Below are 26,279 nucleotides of genomic sequence, written 5' to 3'. Positions count from 1 at the left end.
AGGAGGAGGTGGAGACCCAGCCGTGCGTAAAATGTCCTGGTTCAACCACGGCAGCTAGACGCACGCTTATTAGCACTATAAGAGGGTGCCAAATACTTTTAAATAATAAATACAGTTCAAGTAGGCTAATATATTTAATAATGTTTCAAACATTACTGCAAATAAATCTAATCTTTGGTAAATTGAGCATATCACACAATCCTCCTCAGCAGATGGAGCTGCTCACAAGTCTTTGAGCACTTTAAAGACTTCTTGTCCATTTTGGCTTAAAAAATAAGATCGGAAGTTAATTTCTGACCTTGAAAACATCAATTGAGAAAAACACTTTTTGCTTCCAAGTTAAAACAAATGAACTTTCCATCTGAATCTCTGTAAAGCTTAAGTTCGGTGTCTGTGTTTGGTTCATCTCTGTGGCCTTTTCAAAGCTATAGTTTGTGGTGTTGCTAAATTGGAATGCAGGAAGGGGTTCCTGTTATTGTGTCCATATGTGTATAGGATCATTTTGGGCACAAAGAAGCGATTTCTTCAATGAGAGAAAACAGTTTGTTCTTTAGACGTACAGTATTACTCAAATCTAATTTAAAATGCTAGACTTTTGATCTTCTGGAAGTGTGGGGGACAAAGTCTAACTCAATCAGTCTGTTTTCAGCGTGTGCAGACATGTGAGAGTGGATTGCCATAATTGGAGCCACCTGCATGAATCTTTTCAACTGGGATTATCAGAATAAGCCTTTTGCTCCCTGGTTTTGGATTTTCCACATGTGTTGGGCCGTTTTTCTTACCTTTCGTGAGCTTGTCTCTGCATCACATGTGACACATTCTCAGTTTTCACCTGGGAGATGAAAGCACATTTTCTGATAAAGAGCGAATGGAGAAAGGCAGGGCGTTTTAAACTGCAATTTAAAAAGGGAAATATTCTGTAGAAATGGTTTGAATTAGAAATCAACTGTACTCCTAATCAAACAGAGAGGATACCATTGCATATAGGATATAGGTTAACCACTTCAAAATGGATTTTCTCTAATACAATATACTAAATATGTACTTGTATTTAAGGTATCTCTACAGAGAAGATACCCTATCAGACTTGTGTGGGTTTAGTGACTTAAAGATTGAAAGTATACAGTAAAGTATCTAACCTGTGCCCCAGTTGGATTGCAGTGGGAACTTGTACTTACATGTAGTGACCTCAAAGAACCAACCTGAGTATCAGAGCATTCATCTCATTCTGAAAGTTTCACCATCTTTTAAATCGCAAACTTGATGTGGTCAGGAAAAGAGTAATGATGTCTCTGCACCACCAGATGGCGACGGTCACTTCCCTTAAACAATAGCTGGGACCCAATTCCACACTACACACTAATAGTTTACAATACACTACACTCATTCTAATATTTAATAATATATGATACAAAATATCAATGAGCTTTTGTGCTAACATTAAAATAATACACAACATGTGCATACGGTAGATGGACGTCTATCAAACTTTGGAAGACTTTGGAACAGCGCTGCCTATTACACTTAGGGCTGAAACGCTTAATTGGTTAATTGATGAGTAGATTTACATATTTAAAATCATCAACCTTTTTGGTGATAATATCAATTTACAAATGTAACAAAATTGTAAATGTAGGTCTTGGACTGTCAAGACAAAAACAAGCAACCTTGTTGACATTTTTTTAATAATTTTTTTTAAATACTCTGACAATTAATTAAATAATAATCTGATTAAACAATACTGAAAATAATTGTAAATTGCAGCTCTAGATACTTACCTTTTTGTTTTCTGATGTTCCCGCGGCTGTCGCACATTAGCCTAGCTTTGTGCATTCCATCAACGGCACACTCAAAAATCAAGCAGGTTTAGTATGTGCAGTGGACTCTTTGAACATATTTACTTTTTATCACCTCTTTAAAAGCACAACATACTGAACACAACCTGCTTAGAATGAGTATGTAGAAGGATAACCCTTTACAACACATATTGCAGTCAACTAAACAGAGTGCGACAAAAACTCAGCGACAGAAGAATTATGTAAGAAACACTTTGTATATTCATCCGACACTTCAGGGCAAATTACAGTTACAGTCAACCTCTGTAATCAGCGTACAGATCTAAATCTGGTTCAAGTTAGCAGTGTTATTATGTGCCTTTTGTAGTCCGATCATTTTCAATCAAAAACAGTGAGACAATACAAGAAACATTTAACATTAAACATCAAACAAAGTGAATACAATAGCTCTTTTTAAAATCATTTTAGCCTCTTATCTTCATAACCCTGATTAGAGGAGATGGATGTGGCACTGTACATAATTACTCAAATAACACAAACGATTGGCACAAAAAACAGTGATATTTTATGGATGTGCAAAGGAGGGATTCTCAGTCTACATTTATTATTTCTTCCTCATTGTAATTTATATTTAAGTCACTAGGTGGCACCGAGGCAGCCGAACTCCTCTGTAGCAATCATCCCCTGCACATGCATGTATGTAAAACAATCTAAATCAAAAACAAGCACTAGTAAAATGAGATGAAAAACACCACCAATGACAACTTTCTCATGCAGGTCTTGTTGGCTAAGTTTGGCTCCTTCGGTTTAGAGACCACAGCGTGTCATGGTCCTCTTCTTTTTTTTTTTCCTCAAAGGCTGTTTCAAGCTTCCACAATCCCAAATCCACCTCTTCCTCAGCAGTAATAGTGTTCCTGGGCGTTGCTGACAAAGCCAGTGTTTCTCTGGGCTTCTGACCGAGTTGTATGGTTTCAGCTTTAAGCTTACGGAGGGAAGTAGTCCATTATTTAGTGTTGTTGCTCACTGAGGTGCTACAATGGGTCTAGAGCAGGTAAGTTCCAACTGGGTGACTGTCAGTCTTTGACTAGCCTGTAAATATGATGCTGTGCGCCGTGCTCACTGGTGGACACCTCGAAGACGTAGGCTATGCACAGGAGGGTTTCCAGTGTGTCCCTGTTAGTCACCACCTGTGGACAAAGAAGACACATAAGATCCTGCTCAGTCATACTGTGGGGCATAACAACTTATCTAACCTTCGTTATTTGTTCACATTCTTATAGTTTGCAGAGACGTTTGCAATCCTTTGGCCTTTGGCAATATATAAGCAATCATATGAACTTCAAATAAAAAAACAGTTTCCAAACAAAATTGGCAAAGAGATAAAGTGACGTTTTGCTTTGCTTTTCTGTAGTTCTTGTCGAGGATCAACCTCCATTATGGAGACAGGGGGGGGGGCGACATGATATCCTAATATCTGCCCAACACCTAGATTTAAAGTGATTTCATTTATTTAAATGAGTTATAAGGGGATTCAGTTTCTTTGCTCTCAGAACATAATTTGGCTACTTCTTTAACAGCAGCTCTTTAAATGAAGTCCCCTCATACAGCACGATACTTCACTATTAAGACATGTGTTTCCTCCCAAACAATAACAGTATGATCATACTTTGACATACTCATTCACTATATACAGTATGTATATGTGTACGCCTTTACTTGGGCTTCATCAGATTGACAATGACGCCAAAATTACGATTAACTCGTAAATAAGAGTTGATACAGTAGATAGAAATGTGTATTGTACTAAAACACTACATAATATAACACTACTCGCTAATGATTATTAATAAATGATCTCTCTGGTTAAAACGTTCTGCTATTCTACGTGCAAGACTAATTTGTGTCGACCAACGGCGGGGAGGAATGTGCAACAAGCATAAAACAAGCACACGACTTCATCAACTCATTATGCGTTGCACTGACCGCAGCACTTTACATGAGGCGTATTGATCCGAGGTGCTCAGCCTGGCGATGTGTAATGTGTCAGTGCACCCATGTGTTGTCTTTACATGGGTGCAAGTCTGTGCATTTGTGTTTAGGAGCTGTTCATGGTTAATATGAGCTAAATCAGCCCATTGAGAAACCTAGTGACATTCTGCCGCGTCGTTGTCAGTGTGGGCTCAATATGCTCATTGTGTCTTGGTCAGAAGGAATGCAGCCGCCAGTGGAAGGGACACCGATGTCTTTGAACACTGGCGTTGAGGACCACTTAGTTACTATGGTGATGCACTCTACTCTATTCACTTCCCTCTCTCCGTCTGCTCTCTGACGAGCACATCGACCGGCTCATTCAGAAAAGTCCAACTTAACAGTGGAATGGACTAAATGTTTAAACTCTGCAAGAATCCGTAATCAATGCAGTTCATGGGCAGTGGACCATTGCTACCAGCTGTTAATGGTCTGTCAAGGTTTATCCATAGAAAGTGTCCCAGCACAACCATATTCATTTAGAGACACACTGTTCCACACCCTTTATGACAGTAGGACGCCGGACATAAAAGACTTTGAAATTGAAAGAAAGTAACACATATTGGACGTCAATGGGGACCTGTGTGCTTTATCGCCTCCGAATGGTATGAATGCAACAACTTGAAAGAAGGACAATGTTTCAATGCATGAATGTGTTGCAGGCGGTGACTCATATCCAAAGTCAGAATAATAAGTTATGCCTCTTTACATCTACACCACAAGCTGCATGTTCTGAGCAGGGCTATTGTTACAATAATGGATGTAATACAGAGTTGACATTCTGGCATATTACATTAAGGTTTCTTACATTATGGGAAATATGTGCATTTGCTTTCTTACCAAGAATTAGATGAGAAGATTGAGGTATGGATTCTCTCATTTAAATTGCACAAAGAAAGAGAATAAGCGTGTTTAATGTGCTTTAATGCCGAAAGACTGTATGTCCCTGGTGGCAGTGCGTACCTGTAGGATAGTGAAGTTCTCCAGTACGCTGTTCATCATGTACTTTTCCGGCAGGTGTTTAAGCTTGTGGATGAAGTTGATCATGTATTCACATAATGGGGAACGGTGGATTCGAAACACGTAGCGGCCATTCTCAAAACGTGCGTACTCCGTCTAGAGGCAAACAGATTCAATGCACGATGAAAGCATACAGTCCAATATGTGAGATCATATACCATGTGTCAAGAGAACTTAAATCACATTAAAAGGATCAAATGTGAAATCTATAGTAAAACAATAGGGATACATATTCCACGGAAACTCAATTGGATACATTGGATGTGAACATCTATGTGATAAGCTGTAATATGTGTAATATAATATACCTAATGCAGCATATGGCATGCCAGATATGACAATAAACATATTTCTCGTGACAACAGTAATCAAATGATGAAGCCATTAAATATCATCATGCGGTCTACTGAGGCAGATGGCTGTACCTAGGGATGTGTGTGTATGTGTTTGTATTATACAATCCATCAGCAGTAGGTGGGGGCAGGGCCACTATTGTGTCTAGTTATCGGGAAGCATTGCAGTTAGTCATGCTGGGGAGATTTTTTAATCACGTCAGTTTCCTGACCACAGATCAGTGGTAATTGACTGGAATCCATCTCCACCAGCAGCAGTTATTCCCTCCTCTGGGGGATAATAGTGCTTTCTGACATGGTCATGACCTCAGCTATTGAGCAATCAGTGATGCAAACCTTTTGAAATTGCTCCCAAAACATTGCTTCTGCTTTGTGTGTTGCTAAATGTGAAGCACACAAGTCAGGGTTTTAAACTGACATTAATGCTATTTACTGCATTTATAGGCAACTAACATTGCCTTCAATAACAATAACAGTCTAATAAAGGAAGGGAAATAAAACTTAACATCATTTCTGTATTAAAAATAACTTAATATTATTGAAAATGTCATTTAGATGATTAACAAAAATGGTGGTAGCAAAGTTTAAATCAGTAACGTTTCATAATAAATGCAGGGCAAGTGTCTGACATAAAAAAAAAAAGATTCTTCCCCAGGATCCTTGTCTTACCTCTACTTTCTCCACCACCTGCTTGCCAAAGGAGCAGACTTTGGTGGATGAGGTGATGATCATGTTCTCAGAGCTCTCATACTGACTGGAAACACCATAGAAGAAGCTGCTGTCATCCTGCAGGTTTATACTAAGGTCCGCCTACAAGGAAGAAACAGATAATATGTCAGGATCCACTAATACAAAACGTACGCTCGTCAGTATGACCAGAAAGGAACCGTGACTGCGTCTAGTGTTTAAGCATGTACGAAGAGTTGCTGCCCTTCTTTAACTGGAGACATGTGTGCTCCGCTACACGCTAACCCGCTCCACTAAGCATCTAAAACCTCAAGGATATACAGATAGATCCATAATCTGTAACAAAATACCAAGGGTCTACTTTTCTGCTTACAGATATGGATCTTAAAGAACACGTGTGTCAGTCTGACTGAGACGCATCAGCAAAAGTGTTACAGCTCAACAAAGCTTGAGAATGATTCTCTGCAAAGCCAAGAGGCATCCACTGGCCGGAGCCTTGTTGACCCAGCATAACACGGTCAAATCCAGACTCAAGATTCCCAAGATGCTGTGTGTGTGTGTGTGTGTGTGTGTGTGTGTGTGTGTGTGTTCATGAGAACCCACCAGGGCCCATGTATTACATTTCCATTCTTAAACATGATATTCAAACCCAGTAAACAAAATCCTTCCACCGTTTTTGTGAAAAGCAAACAAGGCAACATCTGTTTTCTTGTGTACTCAATTTCCTCTGTAGAAAACACGACTTCACAAGTGCAATTTAGTCAAGTTTCCTCGTGTGGATGCAGATTCACCTATCGCTGATCCTCCCACTAGTCCACGCTTGAATTGAGGCGAGTATAATCTGATTTTGGATCAGACTGAGGTGTCGTCTCCTCCGTCAGACAGCTGGGCTGTTTTACCTTTTCCCCTGTCGGGCTCTTCTCTTCTAATGGGCCATCGAGACACCGCTCAGCCTCCTCTCATCTCTTCATCACCCCGTTCATCTTCATCCCTGCCTCATGTAATTCCTCTATTTGTCTTAATCCCTAGGGCCTAGTGACCCTCCCCGAACCGCCATTCCCTGCTTCCCTAACAGCCTGCGAGGGAATTCATCCAATTACAATCAGCAGCAAGCAATTGGCTGATTAGATCATGGTGGGCAGGCTGGCTGTGTAACAATTTAGCAGAGCCAGCTCAAATCGGATTCCCTCTGCACTTCAAAGGCGTGAGACAATCCGTTAGGACAGAGCCACGGGCGCTGAGAGGGCGAGGAGGAAGGTGAGGAGCGGGGCAGGGCAGCCAGCGGCCGACAGAGGGGTTTGCTGGAAATTCAATCTAGAATGCCATAGCTTTGGAGGTGGGCCAGCCGCCTGTCACCGTCACCATGCCAACCTGCGCCTCAGCACACCCTCAAGTCATGGCCGGCCACGTGGTCGTCCCACTGCGGCTACATCAAATAGCCTCTGCCCGTCTTTTACGATGGCGTAAATAAAGTTATGGTATATCGTATGTGTTGAGGATTTCATTTTGCTTATTTCCATGGCCACGAGCATCTTTGCCAGGTTTTCTTTTCTTCCAGGAAGGGCATTGAAATGACCAGCTGTTTTATTTATTTTTTGCATTTCTGTGTATTGTCATGGATGCCTTGAGAATCGGAGGACCCCCTTGGGACACGATAAGATGAACAGACTGAGAGGAAACAGTGTTATGAGCTTGTTTTTCTCCGGCGGGGAGTTGCATGTGTCATAACTGTCAACCGGGCTGTGACATGAATCAAGAGAGTAATATTTCATTTGTGTGACTTGTTGCTTACATGGCACCCGCTGTTTCTCCTGCCATTCCGATCTCCTCTTGTTCACACTGCGTATGGCCCTATTTCTAGCTCTTGCTGTTTATTGCCGTCTTGCTTCCCTTTTCTTTATTGTATATGGCGGGGCTACTCATCCCCCCCCCCTTCTCCTCAACCCTGAATCAAATGCCATGGCTTGACCAGCTGCTCTTTCCAAGGACTGGAGAAGACTACTTCCAAAATGGTGTCACTCACCAATGTCTTTTATCTCTCCACAATAAATAATGTGGCAGTCAAACATGCGAGAAGGGTAATGTCATACATTCAAAGCCATCTGGTGGCATGAGATTGCAAGGCGCCGGCGGCACTTTGAACTTGACATTCGCGGACTTTAGCACTCCGAACCACAGCAGTTAAAGCTACATAAGCTAATATATCTGCTTTGGAAGTCACCAGTGGCCTCAATGCAACACATTTTTGACAAAGTGGATCAGAGGATGATGGCAGTCATGTTTCACAGGGTTCCACAGTAGTGGTGAAGACGATGGTTTGTGTCAGATTTAGACTCTGTTGTGGCAGGTGCACGCTGATCACATCACTGAACACCAGAGCAGGACAGGCATTGTTCACTGTGGTTTTCTCTGGTGCCAATAGCTCATCCCTGGGGCTGGATGTGTTTGGGTTACCTGGTATGCACAGCAGAACATGACTCAGGTGCTACTGAAGCAGCCCTGCCAGTCCCCCAGTATTAGAGAGAGAGGTTATAGTAGACAAAGAGAGCATGATAGGCATGATGCCTAACCTGACAAAACCTCTCAAGGCTCTCATGACTCAAACCTGTCCAACATTCCCACATAATAAAGGAAAAGCCACTTTAATAAAAGAGCAAATGCATGTGTAGAGAGATGGGGGGGGGGGGCCCCGAGGTAAAGAAGAGGATGGGTTTGAAACGCAGTTGTACGTGTTGTGCATGATACAAATACCAAAGGTCTTGTCCTGAGGTAACGCAAGGTGGTCAGATCAACTGAGGTGAATAAAATGAACGGGTCAAATTATACCTTTGTACTCTCCTTCTGTCTCTGATCTCTTTTTTCAAACCCATTTTCATTGCCCTTCATCACACACTCATCATCGGTCTTTATTCCTTAGCTTGCATCTCGAGTTGATTTTGTCATCATGCTTTACTCTCATCTCTCTCAGTGTGTAATGGTGAGCTGCGGAGGGGGGGTTGTCTGTGTGTGCGTGTGTGTTTTGGGGGGGATTATCTATAAATAAGTATGTAGGGGGGGGCATGAGGGTTGGACTCAGTCTAATAGTGCCGAGACAGGTGCCTGGGCTCACATTTCCCCTGCTGAAAGATCAGGCCTGCCACTCTCCCCAAGGCTGCTGTCACCAACAATCTCACACACACGCACACACACACACACACACACACACACGCACACACACACGCACTCACACACACACACATCAATCAGGTCATGGGAGCAATGACTTTCCATTCATTCTGCCTTTAAATCGCACTTAAGTTCCTTTAACTCTGATGCTTAGACTATCTCAACACAGTTAACACCGCTAGGCCATTAACAGCCAACAGGTGCTACAAAACATTAACAAGAGTATTCACTGTACTGTACAGAATGTTATGCTCTGATGACGTATAACACATTCCACACACAGTATCAGTGTAACAAAAATAGGTATAACATTTTAATAAAAATGAATTAAATGTAGAGGAACTGGATGGAAGTTAAAGGGATCGAACATGATGGGATTGGGTTCATTTGAACGGGATTTCTCTAAAAATATATTTTTTAAAGCACATTGTTTTTACCCAGAACTTGACGAGAAAGAAAGCGTTGTGTGGCCCTTTGTCAAACAGCTCCTTCAGGCCTCCTTTCTTCTCTGGGAACTTGTCGTAGATCTGTCTTATGTCCACAGACTCCAGATAGGCGTCGCTGTAGCTCGGGTTGGACTGGCCGATGTGCACAAACAGGTGCTTGTTGAACTGGAGAGACAAACGTGCATAACAGGAGATGAACAGTGCCAAAAATGACAAGTGTCCTGTTTTTCTAAATTGCACTGTTATGCACTCGAGGACATCTGTCACATTGGGCCTGCTGTTCTATTGAATCCTATTTATTGTAATATCCCATCAGCTGTCTCAGGGGTTCCACCCTTTTCTTCCCACCCGCACCATTAATGATCATGTGTTGAGCTGGTGTGTATATTCTTTATGTGTTAATACAAATGATCCTGTTGATGGAGTGACCACTATTTCCTGTTTTTCTTATAATAATGTTACTTTTTGTTAGTATCGTTGTTGGCTAATTTTTCATTGTATAGTGCAACTCTGTGTATGAGAAGATAAAGCTTTGAATATTTGAATATCCGTTTTATTTCTGTGTATGTGCACGTGTAAAAGATTTGTTTATATAGCAACAAATAAAATACTATATACAGTGTTACTCAGCAATAGAGAGCAGCAAAATAGTCATTTTGACTTGTGATGCCATAAGCAGGCACACAATGTCATGTGTTGTATGGAATCATTTTTGCAGGTGACTAAGTAGTTTTGAGCAAATGTATTCAAAGACTAGAGACCATCTTGCAATGGGATCCCAGCTGGCGTAATGCCAAAATAAAGGTTGTAAAGTGGAGTGCCCAATTGCCTCTTCCCCCCTTTCTACCTTTTGGGGCCCTCGCTCTGACCCCAGCCATCCTGTCTAGTCTACTCACATTTTCTGGGTCCTGAGGTTGCTCCAGGAAGGCGGAGAACTCCAGCATTCGCAGCTTGGAGCTGGCAATACTTCTACCCTGCCAAGAGGGGGCACCGGGAGACATTGACAGCCCTGCTGTGCTTTCATAACCTGCAGACAAAGAGAGCAGTGAGTGCTTAAATGGTGAGGTTGGACTGCGACAATATAAAAACCTACAAAGAAAATGTGGCGACGTTGTAGTTATTTCTCTGAGCTTTGCGCAAGCTCTTCATCACGAGCCGGGTCGCTCATCACTTTGCCGGCATGACAGCCCTCTGTCAACACAGCAGGGTGGAGAAAGAGGACCCACCTGTTATAGGGGTCGGGCCGGACGCTTGCATGGCGTAACTCTGCTGGGAGAAGGGCTTAATGCTGGAGAGACGAGACAGACAAGAGGGAGAGGCATGTTATGCACCGCTTCGGCCTCATGACCCCATCTCACACACTAATTGGACCACCTGACCTCTAAAGACGCAGGGGGATGAGTGGCATGTTGAATGTTAGGCAGCAGAGATCTGAGATTCAGTCCCTGACTGAAATGCATCTTTTAAACTGATCATATGAGAAATTAGGGATGGATAGTGTAGCGTCACAGAGTAGAAGAAAGAACGGCTACTCACTCTTCGTGGCCTCCTGGCTGTCCTGAAAGTGCCCCGTGCCAAAACTGGGAAAAGAAAAGAAGTGCAAACTTTATCAAGCTGAGCTGAGAGGTGTGTTTAAAAATACAAATAAATACAACTTAAATATGTGAAAAAGATGAAACTATCTTTCTCAATGTTAAAAGTACTTTTTGGCACTTGACTCTGAAGTATATATATATATATATATATATATATATATATATATATATATATATATATAGTATATCTAAAATGTAAAGAAATTGTAAACGGAATCAGTCTCAAATAAGTTACAAAGAGGAACAACAGTCTCAAGAGAAAAGTATCCAACATTCAGGATGGACATATATCAATAGAAAGGGTGATGAAAAATATTACTTATTGGCTAAAATGAGCAAACCACAGATATTCTTTTCAATTAATGTGGCTACAGCTCAGCCTTTCGGGTTTATGTGAATAGGATGGTGTAGGGGACACTTGTCAGGGACTCACCCCACCAGTAGAGGGATAAGCAGGCCTTGTCAGCCCCTGGAGAGCCATCTTGTTCTGGAAAGCCGCAGGTGAGATGATCTGGGCTGAGGACATGGTGGCCATACTCTGCAGGGCCTTGTCTTTGGCAACCTGATCCTAACGAGAGGGACAGAGGGCGTGACAGACCGACAGTTACGCAAAGGAAAAGCACTCATCAGACTCCATTTAAGTTGGCGCCCCACTTCAGTGGTAACACAAGCAGAGCCCTATAAAAAGAGAAATGAAGGGGGCCGAGGCCAGCTTGCATCATTGGTGAATCCTGGCCAGCAGAAAGCTGAAGCGAAGGTGATATTACAATCAAGGGCCTTTTGGTCAAGACTTAAGTTTATTGCTTTGGCAGGGGCAAGCCAGTGATGACAACTAGCTTCTGTTGGAGGTCATACTGGAAGACATGGCAGGCAACAGGGTCATATGTTAATTTGCTAATAATTGCATCAAAATTGCTAAATGCCAATGCCAGTTGAGTTTAAAATAGTGAGCGACAAAATTGTCTTTCCTGTGCTACACTGTAAAGTGATCCACCTCTTGTTTTTGAATTCACTCCTTCAGCAGTTTCCAAACCACAGAGGAACACAAGCACTTGCCGCCCAGCCCTAATGGGCAAGGCCGCACGTCGCATTCTTCGTCCCGGAATTGGCTAACACAAGGGCATAGCTGAAATATGGGGGGGGGGGGGGGGGGGGTACATGTGGTAGGGATCTCAGTTACACCAAAGACGTATTTAAAAAAAGGCCCGTCACAGAGGCCAACCCTGTGACCGGTGCTGGGCCCTGCCAACTGAACCCTCATGGCTGCCGTCCAAGGTGAGGGAGAGTCCTGTTGCCTGCTGTGACTGCGGGTGTGCGGGTGTACGTGGATGGGAAATGTAAACTGAGAAAATACTGGGGGGGGGGGGGGGGACAGAGATGTGTAAGCTCTCAACGTACCACACAACTTTCATTAAGGTACTTATCAAATGTAATACCTGGGAGGAATAATGCAGGGATTCATTTGTTTCCTGACAATTGTGTTTGGTTCATCGTTGTTTATAATCCTGCACACAAAGCCTTAGGCGTTCTGAATATACGTTCACATTTCAATGAAATATGTAAGCATCCCATTTAAAACTAGCGTCAATTAGAGCGTGCAATTAAAAATAACCAATGGTTTGTGCCTTTGTATGAACACATGGCAGCGCGGGAGCCAAGGATGTTGAAATACCTTTAACGAAAAAAGCGTGAAACTTCATTATAAGAGGGTACAATATAGTGTAATAATGTTCTCACCTTCTTTTCCATCGGCTGCTGTTCTACTCGATTAAAATACAATGGAACAAACTAATCACAACCTTAACTCAGCTGTGAGTATTTGTTCTCTGGCAGTGAGCCCAGGCAAATCTGTGCAGCAGGTTTCAGACACATGGAGATTCGCAATTATTGCTTTGATTAAATCCACATGTCCTTACTGTCCCCCCCTCCTCATATGTTATTAAAAAGAAGCAACACTTCATCCAAATCGTTCAGTAAATATAAAAAAGAGGTTGACTCACGTAGCGTACCTTCAGCTTCACCTGGATCTCCCTGGCCTTCCGTCGGGCTAGAACCTGAATGTGACTAGAGACCTGAAAGACAGACGACAGAGTTCAGAACTTGTATTGTGATAACTGGATTAAATGTGCATTACAAATACAGTTGTGGGTAATATCTTCTGTCTTTGTCGGAGGAGCTTCCATCAGTTTACTGCTGTCAGACCAGCAGGTGTCCCTCAATCCCTCCAACCTGTCTCACCATCCATCCCTAATCCCTCACTGCCTCCCCCCCCCCCCCCTTTCTCCTCTCCTCTCATCTCCACTCGTCTCTTTTCATTCTCACACTGAGTCTGCCAGATGACTTAGCAGGGACCCTTTCTCTCCACATCCATCACTGCCCATACATCAGTCCTTCTATATCAGATACCGTAGTGAGGATAGAGTTCCAAATCCCTCGCCCCGTCCCGCCTCAGTCTCCTAACCAGCTCCCTGTATTCCCCAGCTTCTTCCCCCTTCTAACAAGCACCAGATACGAGGTGGTGAAGAAACAACACCGACACGATGACACATGATCCTATAGCATCTGTGCATTGGGCCGTAGCTCTAAATCAATCGTCATCTCTAGACCTCCATGTAGGGGGAGTGAGAAGTCGGGGGGTACCCGGAGTGTTGGGGCATCACTCAGCAGCAGAGGACTTTTTCTGGAGGGTTTAAAAAAAGTAGGGGATGCTGTTTCAAATGCCACTGGCAGGGAACTTACCTGCTTCCTGGTCCGCGTCTTGCCTGTGCGAAGTTTGATGTACCGTGCAATCAACTCGTTTCGTCCTGTAAGGGACCAGAAAACAACTTTTAGTATTTAGCATCATTTTGTATTGTATATTTCCTTCCAATTTAAAAAGGGGTTTGAAAGAGGGGCACAAGAACATTAATATGTTAACTACAAATAACACAACACAATACTGTAGCTTCCACGTATTGTACATAGCTGTATATACAATTAATGTTAATAGAGGGGGAAACTTGCTCCTTAACTTTTATTTGGAGCAGAAAAACATTTGGTTTGGGTTCTTTATTTATTTTATATTCATATAATAGCTGGCTATAAAAGGGTTTTCTGTTAACATAATATGTGTATACTATTTGCTTTTATCTGCTGTACTGGTAATCTGATTTAGGCTTCGTATATTAATATTTTAGATTTGCCTATGTGACAGTCTGGTGGTTTGGTCTGATGTACTTGAACTGAGTGAGGGGCTAATGAGGATGATCATCAGTGAGCCTGCTCTGCATGCCTTAGTGAGGAATGTAGAAACGTATATATACACACTATATATATCTGTGCTCACATTTATACAAATACATGCGTGCCGCTGTCACTGAAGTCACTGTATAGCAAGTCAATTAACGTTTGTGTTCATGTCTTTATATGAACATATTTGGGAGAGTTTGCATGCATGCACGTACAGATGTCATGCACACGTGCTTAAAGCAAGAGTCGAGGCTGTCAAGAGTGTCAACGCTGAAAACTGTAAGTATATCCTTAAGTATATACATCCGTCTGTGTCAGAGCTTGCATCAGCCTGAGCCTGACCCCCTGAGTGTACACTGAGCTTGTATCTCTACAGTGAGTGTGTGTCTGTGCGCTGCCACTGCTGACAGACAGGTCACATTGGCAGAGCAGGTGGAGGCTGCAGCCATGCGATCCTCGGACTGAAGTCAGGACAGACACGGCACAGGCCAGTGACCAAAGGGGGCCCAGTCTGGTAAGGCAGTTGGTGTGTATGTCAATGTTTATGGAATATGCCTTTACGCAGGCAGTAAATCTTGGGCTTGTTCCCCCACCCATGCAACGTCTCCGGTTACAGCAGAGGGCAGCGGTCATGTGGCTTCTTTCACCCTCTTCTCAAATACTAAACTTCTAGTTTAATGTCTAAGATTGTTAGAAACACACAAATAGATATAGATGCGCAATTATATACTGTACATCAATCTCCTATTCATATAGGATGCTGTGAAATTTAGTTTTGAAAAGAAAGGATATGGCTTGGGGGGGGGGGGGGGCTCTGTACTACTGCAAAGCCCCTGCACTGTTAGATGGACTGTATTAAAGCTAGCAGCTATTATACAAGGAATACACACACTTTTGCAGACATAGTGCTAGAAGCTATATATTCATACAGTATATCCTGTATAGTCAATTCATTGATTAGTTCATTGACAGAATCTAAAAACATTTTAAATAATCATTCAAGTCATTTATTGAGCAAATTCATCAGATTCATCTTATAAATAATGAATATATTCATTTAGTTCAAATTAAAATAATCGTTAGTTATATAGAGAACAGCATATTTAAAAACAGGCACTAAAAAATGTAAAAGGGAGGGACACACACACATACACACACACCTGCACACACACACACACACACAGACACACACACACACACACACACACAGACACGAGTTCGCTCAACATTGCACCACCTCTTAAACACGGTCATTTTTCCCTTGGCACCACATCTCCATGTGAATTAACACAGAGATCAGTCATGACACACAACCTGGTATAAACTCGTCAGATTTTCCCTTGCATAGCGACGCTTGGGTCAGACCTCACGACACCTCACAAACCGACCAATCAAGCGACCCCAAATGGTGAAAAGGGGAAACCTGAAACTTGGCTGAACCCCGATCAGAGATTTTGTCAGTAAATAAAAGTGATCAGATTTTGCACGGAATACGTGACACCTCATGTGAACCACAGTTTGCTCAAACTATTTCAATGTCATGCTTTCTGATAGCATTTGAGTTTTGTTGCCAAGTCTTTACATAAACAATGTAGGTTTGTATACTGTGGGCAAATCCATCAGGCAGAAGTCTGCATTCTCCCTCTATGCCTAAAAACTGTTTGGGCTTTAACTCCGACCTGCTTCACGAGACTTGCTGCAAAAGGCTCTTGAAAGGTGGGACCCACATCTCCTGGAAATCCCTGCAGCCAAAAAAGCTGCGTTCAAGAGCAGCCTTCAGTAGAGCAGTGTCCGTCTTATTATGTATGTATTATGCAGGACTCCATGAAAAGCAATATTGATTGATTGATTGATTGATTGAGAGGACTTTCCTGGTTGAATACAGTAAATTGAAATGGAATTAAAACTTTATTTTAACATTTGATTTGATAAAAAAAAAATAAAACTTTGCAACATATAAATATTAAACATGTTCATCATACAACAAATATTATCCGTGAATGAACGAGTGCTGGTTTGGAGAGTAAAAGAGGAAAAAGTGGTCGATCTGAGTCACACACACATATTACCCAGCTGTGGAACTGCCGTTGTGCGAGGCTTTTGTGGACTAAACCACACACACACACACACACACACACACACACACACACACACACACACACACACACACACACACACACACACACACACACACACACACACACACACACACACACACATAGCCCGAGTCCCAGCATTCATTCCGTCTCAATCTTATTTTCTTTTCAGGGCTGTAACTCCTCAACCGTTGAGTGTTTGTCGGGAGGTGCACACGCCGGCCGATTGTTTGAGCCTCTAAATGCATATTTCTTTAATTCCCCAGGGATTAAGAAAGTGTTCCACATTTCCTCGCAATCACACTCTTGAAAAAGATGAGCTTTGTCAAAGTCCTCACAGTACTTCACCTCAAATGGACATTAACTTGCCTCTATCGTGTTCCTCACGATACAGCAGCAAGTTCTTCCAGTTCTCAGCACTTTATCTTCTGGAAACTCCAGTAAAATGTACATTGTGTATCCAATCCAAGAGGGATTGTAGCAGACACAGATGCGTGAGCATGTCTCCACACATGAATAAAAGCTTTTCATGAATACAGAAAACCAGACCAGCTTTTCCCTTCTGGTAGCCAGACACTTTTAAAACTCTGTTAAGGATTTGGGGACGAAGTTGTTGTCAAACCTGATCAACCTGAAAACTCTGGTAATCGTCAAGCACAAGCAGAAATGAGAGCTGTAAAGTTATTTTGTGGAAATGTTAACATACGTGTCTGACGGGTTAAACAAAAGCAATATTTAGTTTTTCTAAATTCAAATCAAAAGGTTTTCCTTCTGATTCTTTGGTATTCTACCAACAGAGCCGAGGATGAGCCGCTTTATCAATAGGACGGTATCCCCGCTCAAAATTAGCCCGGTATGTATTTCAAGCATTTAAACAGTTTCATTAATAGGCTGTCAAAGAGGCTTTGCTTCATGTTCTGTTATCAGATGCTCCGCCACTCCTAGTGTGAGTGCTTGGGGAAGGGCCCCATCTAAAATACCCTCCAACACACCCATGAGATCAGAGAGGGGACTCAGTCACACAGCGATGAGATCATGATATCATATGGGAGTAGCACAGACAGGGAACTTATGCCAGCCAAGGCTGCAGGAAAGTCAGTAGGAACATTATATCATCACCCGCTGGTCCACAGTTTGATGTTGTTTATCACACTACCAGCAGTCACGGACTTGTCTGGAGGAAATCTGATTCTGGAAACATTTCATAAGGGTATAGAAAGTCGCTGACCGCTGCAGCAGCAAAGTCGGAGTGATCCAGAGTGCAGGCATACTGTTGGGCTGTGCAACTTCATACAAAACATTATAATTTATCATTTCCGATTAAGGTAATATTTCTGTCGCTGGCAGATGTTGGAACCCAGGATGTATTTAGAGAACGTAACACAGTAAAGCAGAGTACAACACGTCCCTGTGGCAAAACAAAAAGCTTTTTTTTCCTCATAGACCACCATAAAAGACACCTGTAAACTCTTGACAGGACAAGTTACATTTGTACTTTGTAATTAGCTCTTGGTGCCTACAAAACAAAGGCATATCTAAACATACAAGAGCAGTAGCACAAGTAGGGAACCTTCAGGGTCTGCAAACTGATGGAGAAGTGTCCGTTACAAAGACATTTCTAATTTAAGGCTGGTTAACATTACTGGTTGTACCCAGACAAGCAATACACTGAATATCCTTCTGTAAAGATGCACAATTGTCTCTGCCGATCTAAGCAGAGATGGGTATTTCTTGGGTAACTGTATCTCACAAAAAAACTGCTTTCCACTTGTATGATGATGTGCTTTGACTTCAGTCACAGCAGAATTGTCTTGCACACAACACATAACGTTGGGATTCCTGGAGCTATGGTGTTTCACCAGTTTTCCTTCTGGCTCTCCTCCTCAGGCCTGTTGGTAGATGTCAGGGAGAGGTGGACGGGGTCAGTGAAGACAGTCTATAGTGTCCCTTCGAAAGTCAAGCCCTGAGGCCTGACTGCTCATAAATCTGCCCTTCCCCAATTGGGCTGCGGTCATCACTGGCCTGGTCTGATATCTCCCTCTTCTTCTCAGTGTCTCCATCTCAGCACAGTGCATTCCTCACATTCCTATATACTGACTGCATATTGGTCCTGCATCTGCTGCTCCGACATCACCCCATGTCCTGTTTGTGTGTACACAACAACACCCCCTATGTACATAAACCTATAGACCACCATATCAGTGATCAGTCCATCACCCTATTCAAAAATGATGCCTTATGTAATAAACTATAATTATCAATCTCAAAAGCAATTAACTTAACTTTAATGATACAGCCATCTCATGTAGAACAACACTGTTCCTTGTATGTGTGTGGCTGTACTTTATTTACAATGTGTACACAGTTTACAAGACAATCTGTTCAACCTCTGGCCAAATATAAGTTAGAATTGCTCTTAAGATTTGAATTTGCATGTGCACATGTGTGCCTCTATGTGTAACTGTACAAACTGCCATCCTCTCCGAAGACACATCTGCCAGCCATACGTTCTCCCTCAACATATGCCCCACTGTGTCTGTCCTGGGAAGACAAAGGTCACATTTAGGCTTCAGGAATGTCTTGGCCGGGTGTTATTTCCCCTCCGATAGAGCCGACTGAGCTCTGAAAAGACTTCCATCAAGCCTCGATACCAGCAACGAGTCAAGTACTACAACATTATCGAGCCGATGACGCGACAGTTCTGCCAGCATTTGGACTAAAACTGCCTAAGTAAAAAAGAAGTAATATTATAAGCATGATGACAATATGAATAGGATTATGTGGAACAAGGCTACATGATTCCCCTCGCCATGATAGGCTGTGTGGAGACATGACAGTGCGACTCGATCAGTAGCTTCAGTGTGGTACACATATCTCTGGTGTTGGAGGCCCACCCGCCTCTCTGACATCCTTTTATTTAAGTTTCCCTTTTTACCCAAACCAATACTATATCTAAAACAAACCCTCAAACATTCTCATCCCTTACCAATGTTTTCATGTGACTTAAATGTGTGCTGTTGTAATGTATCTTTTTCAAATTAGAGGAATGTTATTATCAAGCATTTTTTTAATTATGCAGATTTCACAAACTTAATAAAACCGTTACTTCCTAATGATTTCTTCAAAGTTTCCTAGAAAGAAGTATCTTTTGGTCCCAACTATACAGGATACAATTGAGACTGTTCAGTTGGTAAACTTCTACTGAATTGATTCATACTAATTAATTATCTGGCTAACATAATCTTTTAATCAGTGCACAGCTGAACATACACAAATATGCAATTTTAAAGCATAAATATTCAAGTTTCCAATAATAAATAATCTATAAATACTATTGGAGCAGTTCATTCACAGAACTTTCTCCAGAAAATCACAACTGCCTTTAAAGTAAACAACTAAAGTAAAAGTCTAAGCACTTTCACCTTTAACTAGTTATTCCCAGGAAACTCAATACATTAGAACATGTTGAGCAATCAGAGGATCTGTAGAATCCAAAGTTACTTTCCCACCTACTATTCTCTTATTAACTCAATGTCTGTGAGTGTGAGAGGAAGCTGTGGTTTTAGCAAGCATGAATAACCCTGTGAGATAACCCTGCATCAGCAGAGTAAAGCAGGTGCGCTGCAAGTTTGCTCTTGATTTCTTATCAAGTGTAGTATTTCTGGCAGAAGAGTACATTTAACAGATGTCATGTTATATTAAAACAACCTGTCCCGAGTGTCTTCGCAATTACAGAGATTTATGCAGAGGTGTTATTAGCATAAACAGATCAACAGTTGTCTGACCCCGTTTGACCCCCTTAGCTTTCACCTTGATCTGAGATGTCTAGATAGAGTGACAGTGACGGCTCTCTTTCACGGCTGTCATTGCTCGCCATCCTATTGGTTTACACTAAGAGATACAGAGAAGACGAGTACAGACAGAGAGACTGAGATTGAGGGAGCAGAGATTCCAGGAGTTCATCGTCAGCAGGGGGGTTTCCTCGAAAACCCTCCAGAGAACATCGAACCCCATGAGAGCTGGAAAAGTCAGGACAGGATTAAATGGAGGTTCAAGTTCATCCTTCTGCTCATGTGGCTCGGGTGTCCCCATCCCCCCCGCCCACCACCAGTGTAACACAAACCTCAGGTCTGCCATGCTAATAAAAGAAAATATATGCTGGAAAGCATAAACTAATGCACACGACATGAAGAAAACTTCCATTTGATGGAACAGTGCAGCAAAAGAGTTAAAGTAAACAGGACATACACTCAGTTGTCAGTGCATTATTAGGTACACCAAGCTAAGAATAATACAGTCTAAAACAACAGTCCTGCAATAAATACTACCTTCATAAAGGTTATAATGTTCAGAGGTGTTGATCTTCATCATTTTAGAGAATGCTCTAAAACTGCTTCAACAAACACTGAACATTATAACCTTCTGTCTATAAATGTAATCAGTTCATCAGCTAAACATAGTGCAGCAGTGTACTTCTTCAAGCAGAGCACTAAGACGTGGATACAAAGGAAAACCACTTGAGAACACACGCCCCAGAGGCTTCTTCAAAAGGTCAGGAGGTCAAGGTCACTGGTGAATCTCTCACTTTACTGCCAGAGTTTGAATCCAGGTGAGGACTCGCCGTTTCTTCCCGCTGACCTTTACATCACATTCTTCTCGAGAATGTCTTGAGGCGAAAACATATTTGCATCGCCTGAGAAAAAAAACGACAATGGGTTGACATGTTGCACAAGAGAAGCTGAGTGGGAGCATGATTCATTGTGTGGGTATTCTTTGTTCAGCACTGACAGAAAGCTACGCCACTACTGAGGGAAACGTTGTTTTTTTTTTATTTTCTTTAGTTTTTTTTACAGGAAGCAGCACCGAAAATGTGAGAAAAGTGCTCGCCTCCACAGATGTCGCGAAATCGAGTGTGACGAAGCCAAACAGCTGCATAAAACACGATGTGATGCAAGATGTAATGCTGCCAAATAAAAATGTGTCCAAAGACAATTACAATTGCAAAAGCGGTGCATACATTAATATGGCAGTAAATAAAGAGGGAAGATAATCATATTTACAGTGCTACATTCTTCCAGTGAGAGCTGTCAGCACATTGCTTTCCACTGCACTACAAGTTTGGGACGTTTTTTCCATTATTGCAGCATGAGGCGCTCGGTCAGACCACAGGGCATGTCTCTCGCTGAGAGCCACACAAGGCAGGAAATGTTTTGTTTGGCAGATGCATGTCGAATTACCGCTGGAGCACATAACCGCCTCAATATCCGTGACACCGTCCCTAATAAGCGAGCTAATAGGTCTGTTGAGTAATGGGGCGCGAGGGCCAGTGCTACACACGGCATTATGGGACAAAAATGTGATGAATGTACGAGGAATATGGGGTAAAAACATTCCATTCAATTGAGGAATTTACAAATGGATAGACGCACGCATTCCCTCTGTGTGGCTGCTCGGAGACTCAATATCATATTGTTTAGCAAAGAATGGCATTCATTCCTCAGAGGGGAATTCAAACTAAAGTTCTGAGTGTGTCCCTCTCGGCCAACAGACAGTTATTTTGCGAGAAGTTTGTTTTGTCTATGTGTTCATATTTAGCACATGCAAGAAGACAAAACAGCATTTTTAAAACCATCAAGTCGTCGCTTCACCATTTCACGTTTGCCTTTATTTGATTTAGCTGCCTGATTTAAGACCCCCCCATCAGCGCTTTAACAACATTAACAACACTAAAGACCTTCAAAGTGGCTTTGCATTGATTGTGGTTGCTTGAATGACTTGAGTTGTTGGCCACTTGTGACCCCAGGGATGGGTGATAAAAGGGGACCGGGGAGCTGCAGGGGCTGTTAGAGAAGGGCTGGTGGGGCTGTTTAGGGCCAATGTGGGGAGACAGTGGGCCATGCATGGACTCACTCTTGCCTCATTTATCAAGTCATAAATCTGGATTTGCCGCAAGGCTGTCAGGTTGAACTCAGAGCAGCTGGAGGTGAACTGAAAAGGCAGACGGAGCAACTGACAGGAGGGAGAAAGGTTGTTCATAAAGGACAAAGAGAGACAGGGAGTCTGAAACAAAGAGATACGAGGGAGGTAAATCACAGAAATAGCAGGGAGACACACAACCTCTACCTTTCTCACAGTGAAACACACACACACGTTACACTGGGGACAGGTGTGAGAGTTCTGCTGGGCCCCGAGGCCATGCAAGACACCACTGCCCACCTTGGTGTTTATTTGTCCACCCGTCCTCCTCCCCTCCAGGCGCTCAAAGGGTAAACGTCTATTCTGGTTTAGGGTTACAGCCGAGCTTGCCTTGAACCCCCGGGCTCCCGAGCACACATGCCATTCCTGGCGGGCCAACGCGCTCCCTGGCGCGCATCACCTGCCCCTGACCCCCACAGGGAGGAAGGGGCACCTCAGTGCCTGCCTTGCCAAAAAAACACCATCACCACCGTTTACCCATCCAGCTCCCTGTGACACAGAATGAGCCACCTGCCCCGCTGTCCCCTGCCCCCCTCCAACTATTATTACAGGCTTTATAAGGGTTTAAGTGTTGATCAGAGGATAGCCATGACCTCAATAGGTGGCTAAGCTAGGCTAGGCAAAGCCAACAATTAAAGGAGCTGTCTGGCACAATGACAAAACAAGGCGATGACAGAGGCTCTCTGATAGCGACACTACCTCTGTCCGCCTGTTTTCGACCAACCAGATCCACTGTCCAACAGTCAGGCAGGAGGACACACGACGGCCAAGCCATCTGTTACTGAACATCTTTCAGCAAGATATCGTAGAGGAAAGTCACTTTACCGTCCCAACACCTGTTTGCCAATGACATTACCCGAAGATTCAATCAGGAAAGACCTGCAGTAAAGTTGCTTTGTTGCTCCAAACCTCAAATTAATATTTTAGGATTGAAAGCTAAAAGAAAAACGTCTCAGGAGGAGGGCACCAACAAGGAATCAATGATCTGTGGCTGAATAGCAGAAACAGTGTGATATCAAGCTACAGTTAGTGTGGGAAATCCCAGCAAAATGTCTGATAGATTACTTGAGGCAACAACACAAAGTTAGCATCCAAGCCATTTAATCACAACGGGGAAGTGATAATCATCGCCGTTCCTCTGAAGCCGTTTGGTGAGGGCTAATTTAGGCAACAGGAATACTGTAAAGTACTCTCCACTGTCACTGCCAGACATACAAGGGAACAATAGTCTAGCCTCAATAACTACTGTTGATGAGGCTGACAAATTATAATCATGCTTTACTTTTCATCGTTATGGATCTTGAAGGATCGGATAGAAAATGCAGCTTTGCTTTTTTAAGTGAAGACATTTTTTCTGAACATGTCAGTGTATTGTTTTCCTTCTCAGCTAAATATCATAGCTTCTGATGAAAGATGTCTGCACGAGTGACGTATGTCTATCTACGTCTATCTATGTCTATCTATGTCTATCTATCTATCTATATGTAGAAGAATGAGTGATAAGAGTGTGTGCGCCTGTTTCTGACACTTCATGCCATCACACTGTACAATATGGGACCAAGTGGAGCTGACAGCTGTGCAGGAAACAGAAGTGAAGTGAAACATGAGCACGCACACACACACACACACACACACACACACACACACACACACACACACACACACACACACACACACACACACACACACACACACACACACACAGGAGTGGTGGTGAACGGCTGTGCGTGTGAGTATGTGAAACAAATTGTCTGAACATATGAAGTGCAGTTTATACTTTATAAGTGCACGGAAGTGAATATTTTTGGCAAAAACTGAAATGATTACACCTGGAGTGAAAGTGAGAGCTTTTTAATGAGGAGCACCTAGCACCTTCGCTGCACCTTATTAACAAGCTCTAACTATAGTAAGGCTCTGGTCTTCTTATAAACTGCAAAGCATTGCTCTGTTGTGGAACAGCTCCCATCAGAAGAGCTTAAATCAACGTAGCTAATAAGGCTACAATAGCTTCCTTCATTTTAAAATGGTTGCTGTTAATATTATTTATGGTTTCATTTCGCCGCTCAACCAAACCCTGTATCGGCGGGTGCAATGAGTTGATTTCACCGCAAAATGTCGCAATGCTAAATTGCAGTGTGTCAAGGCCTTTTGAGCTCATCAAAAAACATTTACTGAAACTTATCTACTATATGATCTCGTCATTCCAGACGAATGAGTTGTTGTTTCTATTGAGGCACAGCTGATACGCAGAGATTCCTTCATCATTATTGTTTTGCAAGTAAGTATTTGTCTCAAGTATGTCTCAAGTTTTGGCTATGATGTCCCGAGTCGAGTCCCTAATGTCAAGACCAACATTTCCCAAGTAAAGCACAAGTCCTAAAATGTGTTTTGAGCATTAAGTCATTATGCGGCCATCGTCAAATAAAATGCCATTTTAAAACGTTAAAACTGATTCAGTATATTGAATTTGCAGAAATAAGATGGTGGTATGTCTCGCTATAGAGCAACCTCATGAGCTGATCTTCCAGGTATCGTGTTTATCATCCCATTCAAGCCAAAAAAAAACAAGGTACATGATAGTAAGACGATAGAGGTGGGCGTACCGTACATCTTGCCCTCGTCAGAGAGGATGATCTTCCTGCGGCCACATGGAGGATATATGGCCAGTGCCTCCTGGAAGCTCTGCTCGATGTCCGGGCTCCACACGCCCTCCGCATCATTCTCCAGGGGTTTGTCGAGTCCGTCCCCCAGCTCCTCACTCCCACCCCTGGGGGAGGGAGCCGGCACCCACTCCGCAGACGTGGTGGGACCACGGAAAGGGGAGCACGGAGCAGGGGGTGGAGGGTCTGGGTTGGGGGAGATGATGGGAGAAAAGGAGACACCAGTGGGCCTGCCTGTGTGAAATCCAGAGGTGTGATGAGGATGGTCAGGATGTGGCAGGGCAGTCCTGGGAAAGCAAGAAAAGGAAGCTGAAATTGACATGGTGCTGTGTAAATCTTTATCCAGGGAACATATACAAGGCTTTCACAGGTTCCTCTTCATACATTTAGACTACTGAATAATGCATGTGTTTCATTTTCTGATAAGGATTTCACTGATTAAATCAGTAAAGAAGCTTATAACTCTTCTATATAATTAGTTTGAATAGTAATAATATGTATAAATCAGTTGATGTGGTCTGACATATTGAGTATCAACACAACAGAAGTTACCGGACAAAGAAAATATATATATATTTAAAACATATAAGCATTCTAAAGAAATTAATATGGCTGTAATTTACACAATTAATCTCCACCTTTTTTTGATCAATCAGGGAAATGTCTTCAAATGTCGTGTTTGGTGCGACCAACAGTCCAACACCAAAAGACTTTCCATTAACAAAAATGTACACCAGAAAAAACTGCAAATGCTAACATTAAAGAAGCTGATAGTCAACTTAAACAATATATTTTTTATTTTCTAATGTCAAGTATTCAGGAATGCAGGAAACAGCTTTTCAGCCTTCAGTCGGCGCACTATACTTTGGTGTTTCTCCAGTGGAGTTTGACAGATTAAAAATTTGCAGACCATCCTTTACAATAAATTAAACATGAAAACATAACAAGGTTATCATAAAGTACTTAAATAAATGTCAGGGAGAGCAGGTGACATCATCATATCAGCCCCACAGCTGTTAATCCTGATTTGGAAAATCAGATTATTAATTAAGTTAGTGAAAACAAATAAAGTGGCACCTAGTGTCGAGATATCAGCAGGAGGAGGAGGGGGGGGGGGGGGGGGGGGGGGCATAAAGTCAACAAATGAGATGACGCATTAAAGTGTCCTCAGACACACTTACAAGCCACGGAGGATCATACCAGGATATTAAGGCCAGGAGGCATTTTAG

General features: G+C 42.6%; 1 protein-coding gene across 1 annotated transcript; it reads right to left on the bottom strand.

Annotated features, from left to right (window-relative positions):
* Window positions 1–1,882: 1,882 nt before the first annotated feature.
* Window positions 1,883–25,129, bottom strand: tead4 (TEA domain transcription factor 4). The gene is made up of 11 exons (XM_029434276.1): window positions 24,999–25,129; window positions 13,830–13,894; window positions 13,091–13,162; window positions 11,524–11,658; window positions 11,032–11,075; window positions 10,722–10,783; window positions 10,392–10,522; window positions 9,487–9,660; window positions 5,867–6,007; window positions 4,788–4,940; window positions 1,883–2,983 (listed from the first exon to the last, which is right to left on the bottom strand). The coding sequence occupies exons 4-11, from the start codon at window positions 11,623–11,625 to the stop codon at window positions 2,870–2,872; spliced, it is 921 nt and encodes a 306-aa protein (XP_029290136.1). The 5' UTR covers window positions 11,626–11,658; window positions 13,091–13,162; window positions 13,830–13,894; window positions 24,999–25,129; the 3' UTR covers window positions 1,883–2,869.
* Window positions 25,130–26,279: the final 1,150 nt, after the last annotated feature.

Source organism: Cottoperca gobio, chromosome 6 (genome assembly GCF_900634415.1).
Source record: "Cottoperca gobio chromosome 6, fCotGob3.1, whole genome shotgun sequence".
Classification (NCBI taxonomy): Eukaryota; Metazoa; Chordata; class Actinopteri; order Perciformes; family Bovichtidae; genus Cottoperca; species Cottoperca gobio.
This window is presented reverse-complemented; position numbering and strand designations above follow the sequence as displayed.